Below are 10,622 nucleotides of genomic sequence, written 5' to 3' on the forward strand. Positions count from 1 at the left end.
AGCTTCGGAAACAAAGCCAATACTGTACACCGACAAGAGGCTGTTCCAATGATTAATACTACTGTTTCTATACCAAAAACAATTACACCTAGATCTTTGAAAAACTCATTTGAGACTTTTTCAATATAACAAAAGACTGAGGCTTACAATTTTTCAACTTTTGTGGTTACCATTTTTAAATCAAATAGTGTGAATCATGTATCTGATATCGTAAGATATTAGGCCAATATTTTAGTCGATGAAAATATTTGTCATGTAGCTTACAACATCATCACTTTTCATCACACTTAGTGTCATCACTTACAACAAAATTTACACTTATATTTTTCTGTGTTTTCATTCTGAAATTGTATGCAGCAACTTCATAAACCATAATTGCTGTAAAAATGTTCTTCTTTCTCAAACATTGTTTATCAAAATAAACATGTATTTACAAGAATAGAAATTTTTATGTTTAAGAATGTGTTTTTTTCTTCTTCTGAAGTTTCGGTAAAAATGGCCTGTTTTCAAAAATTATGCCATTCATGGAACTTTCTTAATGTATTCATTGTAGCCCAAAAATTATAGGTTAGTGTAATTTTCAAAATAACTATGTATATTTTGTTTATTATCAACTTTTTGCATAAAAAACAGCCCAAAATCATGTTAAGTGTTTCTTATAAATTTCTTTATGCACCTACGTGCTTCTTATATAAGCAATCATTCACACTGGTCTAACAATTAAGAACATGCATACTCCTTAGAAATTAATTCCACGAAATATTAAAGTTAACATAATTATATTAAAAATTGTTCATCTTTATTTAAGTATAAAATTAAAACTAGAAAACTCATGAGTACACATTTAATGCATAAATAAAAATATATTCATAAAATTTTATTACGCAAGTCAATCGCTTACTCATTCTTATCTTAGTTTAAATGTTTATACGTGGAGTAGTTCCTTAAAAGATAATAAAATGATTTTAACATTAATATTCTCTGTCTCCCTCATGCTATGCTTAACACGTGTCTTTAATAATTCTGAAAGTTCTATGGCTAACAAATTCAACAAATATATAATATTTTAAGATCTGAGCTTAAGAATCTGTCTTCTTCTACTGTATTTGGAAACAAAATATACAGTTCTTTTAGAGAGAGTTCATACAAGTTTATAAATATAGCAGTCATTTATTGTCCCAGTTATTACTATATTTTTGAAAAATCATATTTCTCTTTTAATGTGTCTATTCATAAAAATCATGTTTTATATTGCAGTTCTACTTCTAATGTTCGTCGATTTGTTGCATTTAAAACGTAAGTCTTATGTAGTATTAAAATTCGTACGTATGATAAATACGATATATATAGAAACACCATTCTTTAATTTATAAATGTAAGAAATAATTTAGGAAACATAAAAAGTACTATTTAAAAATTAAACCCTAAAGAAGGAGACGATTGAGCATTCCAGATTTGATTTTTTAAATATTTTTTCTAAAATGTTTGATTATTAATTGTATTATGTTAGCATAGTATGTTAGCTAACTTTAAATGATTCTAAAGTATAGTTAGATTTGCAGTTATGTTGAAAATACTGTTGAATCTACAAACACAGATTTCTCGCAAATCATTTTCTGTTCTTTGGCGTAGCAATATATGTACTCTTTATCTCTACCGAGGCTATAATCTACACATAGAAAGCATCGCATATTATTATTATTAATAATAATTACACAATTTGCTTACATAGATAATGAAATGTGTCTTTTCTGAAGTATAGTTTTCTTTGGCAGAAGGCATTAAATAATATAAATTCGCATTCGAACATGTTTAAAATGTCACAAATCTCGTTAATCTACACTAATGGACAAACGAGTAATTTTTAATAAAAAATTTGTTTGAAGTGACCGAACTCATTTCAGTAGGTGTCCCCTGACTTTTGTATTTTACTAGAGATGATAAGTAGTAAATAAAGAAAAATTCTTTTTCATCCCTCCCAGATCTGGCCTATTTCGGAAAAGAAAGTTTCCATTTCATGACTTTGTAGTAAATTCTGTGTTGACGATTGGTTGTTTAATTTTTCGAAAAGATTAAGTTAACAGTTTACTAGACCTTTATAAATTAATGTCAATTTTTTGGCAAAAAATTAGATGCAGCTGGAATAACGGGATTTCCCCAGATGGAGGAAGACACCATTCTCGTAACAATGAGAGATGGATCTACTTATCAGGGAACTATCGGTTGGTACCCCCCTTCAAAGGTACCCTACTTTCTAAAGCCTAATGAAGAACCTGGCTTATTCCATTACGTTTTCATACGAACGCAACAGTTTGAACATTTTGTTTCAAATCTCGAAGAGTTACATCGACTACCTTATCATAATGCTTCTCTTCATGGTCCAAGGAGCGTGCATTTTAGAATAGAAAATAACCCAGTTTGTGCAGCTAACCATTTTCACGTATACCCTGTAAATCAACATCACCATGCAGATGCAGAAAAATATTTTCCAGGCAATTTCCCACCACCCAACCAAATTTATTTAGAATTGCCAAAAGGTTTGGTTTATAGCTCAATCTTACAAATCCATTTGTAATCAGTTGTATGACTATTATTGCCCGTCTTTATAAAGATAAATGCTGAATTGAACCGAATTTATTTATTAATTTTGGTGTTTTACTACTTTTTGTCTTAGATTCCAAGCTTTTTATGTTAAACATTTTTGACCTTTTTTAGTCAAAGTAACCACTAGATGTGCTTTTTTAAGCCTAAAATAAGAAAATACAAATTTTATTATCCTTATTCTTTTCAATGCAATTAATTCAACAAATTCATGATAAATAGAATATAATTATGTTATTAATTTTTTCTTCTCATTGGTTTGATTATAATATACAAAGAAGCGATTCGAGATGTTATATCACGTCAAAGATTTCAGGATATTTTAGGGATTTTAAAATGATTAAATACATTGCCAAAGAATTTCTTCTCCTTCAAAGGAATTCAAGCTGTTTCCTACAAACTGTAAACATTTGAGTATTTTGGTAATGATTCTAAGAGACCTCACAATTTTACAAAGGGTTGCTTTGCGCTTTCAATGCTTATCCAAAATTTCTATAAATTTTATAAAAATTTTTATCAATTTCGAAATTTTTTTATAAGAATCAAGATTGCTCGTAGAATTTTAAAAATTTCAAGAAACTTTTTAATATCTCGGAGAATTTCAAAACACTGAAATTCTGTGGGATTTAAAGAAAATGTCTTCAGTTTTGAGATAATTGGAAGAACTTCATATAAGATTTGTAATATTTTATGATATTTTGAATTTTAAGAGATTTTATAATATTTCCGAGGATTCTAATAATAATAAAGGGTTTTAAAGGCTTCCAATAAAGTATGCACGAGAACTTTTAGTTTCCGAAAAGATTTCATAGAATTTCAAATATTTCGAAAAGCCTTAATGGAATATTGTTGAATTTCATGTAATTTGGCGTAATTTTATAATATTTTAATGGAATTCAATTAATATATTCACAATAATTAAATTACATAAATTAAAGGTATTACCAAACTCAAATTTTTTCACAGATTTGAGAATATTTTAAAACGCTTTCAAGGAATTTGTTGACACTTTAATATTTTGAAGAGACTGAAAAGAATTTTTAAGATTTTAACATCATTTTCAAGATTTTTCAAATATCTCAAGGCGTTTGAAATATATGGAAAGAAATATTTAAAATATTTTTAGGAATTTTCACAGCTTTAAACAATATTAAAGAACTTTAGGAGATAATAAAGAATTGAAAACTGTTCAAAGTATTTAAATATAATCTAAGGAATTCTTAACATACAGTAACTGGAACCCCCCTCCTCCTTCAACGTCAACCGCATTAGAGATGCAAGTGATTTTCAAGTCTTTGAGAAATATAACATATCCATAAAATAGTTTAATTTATCAAATGAATATTAAGTATTGTAGTATGACGTAACGATCACGATAGGATTGTTGAAAATCTCACGAAGGTTAGTATACGTAGCTAGGAAAGCTTTAGATTCACAAACGTCAGATTAACAGATGTTTTACTCTTAGTTTTTTTACTTTTTAATTCATCCTTCTTTCATTCTACCACCCAGAAAATTCGAGGCCACCAATCCCAAGCCTACAGACCCCAAGCTTACATGCGCTTAGCCGCAAGCTCATAAACCTCAAACTCACAAACCCCAAGCACAAACACACCAAAACCACATATCCCGAACCGATAATCCCAAAACCCACATACCCGAAATCTACATACCCCGAATCCTTACACCCTAAGCCCACCAGCCTCAAGCCCTGCAAGAATCCCAAATCTACACACTCCGAACCCTTATACCCTAAACCCACCAACCTCATGTTCTGCACAAACCCGGCACCCAGGCACCTCAAACCCTTACACCCTAAATCCACCAACCTCAAGCTTTGCATAAACCCTAAATTCGTTCACCCTAAACCCGTACACCCCAAACCCGCAAACCCTAAGCCCACACACCCCAAATCTACACACCCCGAACCCGTACATCTTCAGCCCACAATCTGCAAAACCCGCAAATCTAAACACCCCGAACACTTACACCTCAAACCTACCAACTTCAAGCCCTGAAAAGAACACAAATATATACACCCCAAACCCACATACCTCAAACGCTGCACGAAAGCTAAACCCACAAACTGTAAACTCACCTACTCTAAACACCACTTTCATACACCTACGCCAAATCCACACATCCTGAATCCATACACCCCAAATCTACACATCCGAAACCCACTAAACTTAAGCCTATGCACCCTAAACCCGCAGACCCTTCAGGCCGCTGTCCATGCTTCATACAATGGGCAAGCTCATTGAACGGCCCATTTGAAAGAGACTAAGAATGGCTCCCGCGTGGGCAGGGTACTCTGCCAATGGGGGTGGCGAAACCGATAATGATGTACGAAACCAGGATCTGAGCAGACGCCCTGGACTTGCAGGGGGACCCGGGGGAGAAGGATTGTTGGCCACACGGGCTTATGCTTCAAATTCGCTCATAGTTAGAGCGTGTCGACATTCAGCTGACGTTTTACCTAACACAGTTACAGTCAGGTTATGGAGAATTTGCATAGTACCTAAAATACATAGGCAAGAATTTATAGTCATGCTGCGAGTATTGCGCGATCTTAGTACAGGAAGTATCCTGGATGGGAAGCACAGGGCATTCGCTAGAGGGCGCACTCATTAAGAAGAGGGATAAGCAATCAGATTAGACGACGGTCGTGATAAGACTGGGATAAGAGAATTCAGCACTCTGCTATTGTGACTAGCCAAAGGCAGAAGCGATTGATGCCACTGCCCACAAATCTTAAGCTCAGGAACCCCAAGTCTACGCACTCAGTGTACTTAGCGAGATTAACAGTAAGATTAGTCGCTGTAGATTTACAAATTTATTTTGTCATCTCACAAACTCAATACATTTAATGCAATATTCGAATCTTACTTTTGGAATTACCAAAAAAAAATGGCGTAGACGTAGTAACTTTTTTTTGGGTGCTTGATTAATGTGAGTGCCCTTGCCTTTCACGCCTGGGGTGTTTTTTTAAGGTGAGTTTGCTTGCCTCTCACGACTGAGGTGCTTTTTTAACTTGATTTCCCTTGCTTCTCACGACTGAAGTGCTTGTTTAACGCAAGTCCCCTTGCCTTTCATGACAATTGTTCTCAAATGTTTATCCTTTTTTTCTATAATAACATTTCTTCGTTATAAGGATGAAGGTAATGAATCTTAGAGTTCATTAAATATTCCGAATTTTTGTATGCATCCAGCTTTTCATCAACAGCTTATTTGTGATTTGGATTTTTATAATTGCCTAAAAATTTTAAAACAACATTTTTCAAACATTTCCAAGCAGAAGGTTCAAGAGTCATCATTTGGAAATTTCATAAAGAGATAATTAAAAGCTTCACTGTTATTTGACTTCATAGCTTTAATCCACTGTTTTATTAAACCTAGTTCCATGCTAATCGCAATCTTTCTTTACATAATGATTTTGACGATCAAGACTATCCCATTTAAATAAAAAGCAAGGAAATTTAAGGAACCCATTCTTTTGTTAAAGAATTATGGTTATTATTTTCCAATCGCCACATATTTGCCAGTTTTGCTCATCATATTTTAGTTTAAAAAGCAAAGATCGAATACCATCGCAGCTAGCCATCAAACTTCTGGAATAAGCTGCAGGAAGTAATGCTTATTTATTACCATATTTGAAACAGAACTGCTTCAAAGCTTTTCAATGAGTCAATGAACAGTCACCAATCATCAGAATTATAAGTGCCGCAATCATATTCAGAAATCAAATGTTTAATATTGTACATTGAACTAATCGCTCTTCATGAGAGAAATACTTTCTAAGCAGTAAATCTCTTGATTTATAAAATGTTACTTCAGCTTCTGATTCCCGAATATTTTTTACCTGGAGCCTTTATGCTAAAATTTTAGCGTTTCCTTTCAAGGGACCTAAATCTCTCACAAGATTATTAAGTTCTTGCTGATCAAACAAAGTAGCAACTTTTTTTATTTTTGCCATCCAGAGTTTCGTTTCCACTGGAGCTTAATTGGTCGGGTTCCTGAAAATCAGATTAACCATCTTCATTATGTAACGACTTATCAACTTCTGTTATTATTTCCTCGACATTCGTCCTTTCAGTTTTTTCTTTACTGTTATCAACAGCGGCTTCAAGCACAGTGTTTCGCATTGGCATTGTAGCAGAAGCGACCCATGAATATACAATATTAGCTCTCTTCTTTGAATTAAATCTGAAAGTAGAATTCAAACAGAAATAACAGCCGTCTTCATGATTTTCAGACTTTCGCCAAATCATTAGAGACATAAAGCGTTTCTTCTTTTCATCTTCCTTTTGCCACTGACTATGTAATTTCACATAATAAACACACAAAGTATTCGGTATCCAGCTTAACAGGAATTCCATGGGAACCCATTAAATCTGAGGCCACAATAAAGTAAGGCAATCGAAATTGACATACCATATAAACAGACATGTTATGCGACTATATTTTTGCTAAAGAAAAGTAAGCGAAGTGTGAAGGTAGAACATCATTGACTAGCTTTATTTTAGAGCCCAGTGCGAGCCAAAATTTTGATAAGCAGATTTTAGTAGAACAAAAACCATCATTATTTGTGAACACATTGCTTTCGATTCTTCAAAACAGCTACTATCAAAATGGAAGTAGAACAGCGGCTTCCTACAGATCAACTCCCCTTGGAAAATGTGGACAACGAAGACCTAATTGAAGCTAAAGACATAAGTGCTAGGGATATTAATTACGGTAATGTGAACAGCGAAATCACAGAAAAACTGCAGCACTTGCAAGAAATTTTGGTCATTCTTTATTAGAGTTTAGACATGTAGAACCAACCCAAAAGCATTCTTTATCCAAGATGAGCATCACAAATTAAATGTGTACACTAATAGAACAATTGAGAAGCAAGGTACATATGTCTTTAAATGCAACATAAACTGTCTTTGAGGTGCCAACTCTTTTTTACTGTACAACTGTGGCAAGTGTTAAAACGTCATGCCGCAAAGCTAGGCCTACAAACTCAGTTTTTGTCCCAGGAAGAAATCGAGATCTACCATGGAAAATCAGTTTGGATATAGATGCCAGTAAAGTTAGGTAAATTGGATTAATTGACTCAATATGAACAAGAAAATAGAATCAGAAAGCTGATAAGCTATGTTACCAATATAATCGACCCTTGATACATCGAGACATTAACACTATCAGTATTTGGTGAGATTATAGACCCCCAATAGTAGAGACTTAATGTTCTTACTGCCAGACTACTTCGGTTCACGAAAAGTAGTGAAAGAATCCAACAACATCGAACCTTTCAGGCAGATGTAAAAAGGTAATAGCACTTAAATAGATCTGATGAACATCACCCTCTTAAATTTTACAGCGGTTTTGAAAGGGGCAGATAACTGGAAAGCTCCAGGGTTGGACATTGTGAACAACTTCTCGTGCAAGTACCGAACCAGTGTGCATTCTCGTTCTAATGAGAAGATGCAGTGAATTCGCCACTACTTGAAAGGATTATTATATTAAAAATAAAAATAAATTGTTTGCACAAATGTATTTTTTTAAATTAGTTATAATGAGTTGACTTGTAACTCGATTTAATTGATATTGACGATTCAGAAAATAATGTACAAAATGTATGTTTTTTCTTATGAGAAATACATAATTGTTAAACCTAATGGTTCTAGCGCCATCTCTAAATATATTGTTTCGTTTAAAGAAAAATGGATTTATTTTTGTGTTGTATTCAAACAAGTTTTCGGGTAATATGTGTTTAAATTACCTGATGAGAATGTAAAAATTGAGAGCGAAACTCAAATATTGGAATGAGAATGTGTTCCTTAAAGCCGATAGAATCTCAAGCTAATTAAATATATTCTTAATCGTATATAGGAATAAATTTAACAATGTCTTTACATGTACAAGTTTTCAACATTTATTTATCATTTGCGAATAAGCATTATACTGCGAACTAAGCCGAGGGCAAAGCACGATGCGAAAAAATATTTGAGCGATAAAGAAATCATTTTAATTTTAATACTGGGTCGCTTCTGAAATTCAATCGTGAACGCGTCTCGTAACCTTTAATCTTTCTGAAGATACTACGCGTGATAAGCTAAACAAATTACATTTTTTTACATATTTTATTAACAATATTTCTCATTACACTTTTTTAATTTATAATTAATAAACAGGGAATTTTTGTTTGATAGAAGCCATGAAGGTGAGTATATAAGATAGTCGTATATCGTGTCAGCTTAGACGAAATTCTTGTAAAACAGGTTTCTGTATTCTACCATTGTAATTACTTAAATTGAATGAAGATTTTAACTGAAATTATTTTTCTTATTCTCTTCGGTTTGCTGCACTTCAAATGTAAGTGTTACATTAAAATCAATGTGTATGATAAATATGCCATTATCGAATCAAAGTAACATTCACATTGTGCAATTTAGAAATCAACAATACAAAAAAGAAGACCATTAATCCCCTTTTGAGACAGTTGTCATACTATTCTTGAATCTTTCATTTAAGATAATAAATTAGATACGTGTTTTTGAAGTCCGTTTAAATGTGTATGTGGATTCTAAAAAGTAACAATAATTTACAATCGATTTAAAGTCGCGTCTATTCGGCGCATTACGGCAATTTTTATGAGGAAATTTTCATTTTCGTGATTTGAAGCTGTTCATGGATGACAATTTTTCTACGCATAACGAAATCTCAACCGTCTGCGCACAAGTTTAGAGATTTTTTATTTCTGATAACGTCAAATCCACAAGAATAAATTTCAGCTCCAAGTTTTTCTGTCTTTATCGTAGTTTTATATCTATATAAATGTATTTGCTTTCTCTGCTAAGGTCTTGCTGTAAACAGACAAAGCGTCGTATCTTATTTTAAATGTTGTCACAGGCTTATACTGCTCAACATGTCGAAGGCATTTTTTTGTTAGAGATGGATTTTTATTTGATCATTTTTGTACGGTGATGTTGTCCCGGTATATATCATCAGTCAAGGACGCATTTTTATAATGCAATCAAGTGACCTGATGAGAGCAGTCTGCAGTCTGTGACATATTGGACAAAGCCTGGTTTTTACCCCATCATTGACGGACTGGGTTGCAGTCAAGTACACGATGGGGGGACCTACAGCTTAAGGTGAGTTCCGAACCACCAGAACCTCGGTAAAGGTACATTGAAAAATTTCTAGAGGTACCGGCTCCGGGATCGAACCCCGGACCTCTGAGGTGAAGTCCGAGTGTCTAACCATCTGAGTTACTATTATAATTGCCACTATTATTATTAATGTTGTTATTATAAAAAACATTTCTGTTTTGAATGTTGTCACAGGCTTATACTGCCTAACATGTCGAAGGCATTTTTTTGTTAGAGATGGATTTTTATTTAATCATTTTTGTACGGGTATGTTGTCCCGGTATATATCATCAGTCACGGACGCATTTTTATAATGCAATCAAGTGATCTGATGAGAGCAGTCTGCCCGGACATATTGGACAAAGCCTGCTTCTACCCCATCGTTGACGGCCTGGGTTGCAGTCAAGTACACGATGGGGGGACCTACAGCTTAAAGTGGGTCCCGAACCACCAGAACCTCAGTAAAGGTACATTGAAAAATTTCTAGAGGTACCGGCTCAGGGATCGAACCCCGGACCTCTGAGGTAAAGTCCGAGTGTCTAAGCAACTGAGCCACCGAGGCTCAAAAAACATTTCTGTGTTGAAACGTTGTCACAGCTTTATACTGCCCAACATGTCGAAGACATTTTTGGTTAGAGTTGGATTTTTTTTATTAGATGTTTTTGCACGAGACTGTGCCGGTCTATATCATCAGTCACGGACGCATTTTTATAATGCAATCAAGTGACCTGATGAGACCTACAGCTGAAGGTGAGTTGCGAACCACCAGAACCTCGGTAAAGGTACATTAAAAAATTTCTAGAGGTACCGGCTCAGGGATCGAACCCCGGACCTCTGAGGTGAAGTCCGAGTGTCTAACGAACTGAGCCACCGAGC

General features: G+C 34.0%; 2 protein-coding genes across 2 annotated transcripts in view; one reads left to right on the forward strand and one right to left on the reverse strand.

Annotated features, from left to right (window-relative positions):
• The window catches only part of LOC117170052 (adhesive plaque matrix protein-like), a 12,711-nt gene extending 8,092 nt beyond the window's left edge, over window positions 1-4,619 (forward strand). The window contains exons 2-3 of the mRNA XM_033356570.1: window positions 2,133-2,222; window positions 4,114-4,619. Of these exons, the coding sequence (XP_033212461.1) occupies window positions 2,133-2,222; window positions 4,114-4,619 (596 nt within the window). The remainder of the gene's footprint in view (window positions 1-2,132; window positions 2,223-4,113) is intronic.
• Window positions 1-10,622, reverse strand: part of LOC117170049 (LIM domain only protein 3-like) — a 529,686-nt gene that overhangs the window by 444,828 nt on the left and 74,236 nt on the right. The gene's annotated exons all lie outside the window — the stretch shown is intronic.

This window comes from Belonocnema kinseyi, chromosome 3 (assembly GCF_010883055.1).
Source record: "Belonocnema kinseyi isolate 2016_QV_RU_SX_M_011 chromosome 3, B_treatae_v1, whole genome shotgun sequence".
Classification (NCBI taxonomy): Eukaryota; Metazoa; Arthropoda; class Insecta; order Hymenoptera; family Cynipidae; genus Belonocnema; species Belonocnema kinseyi.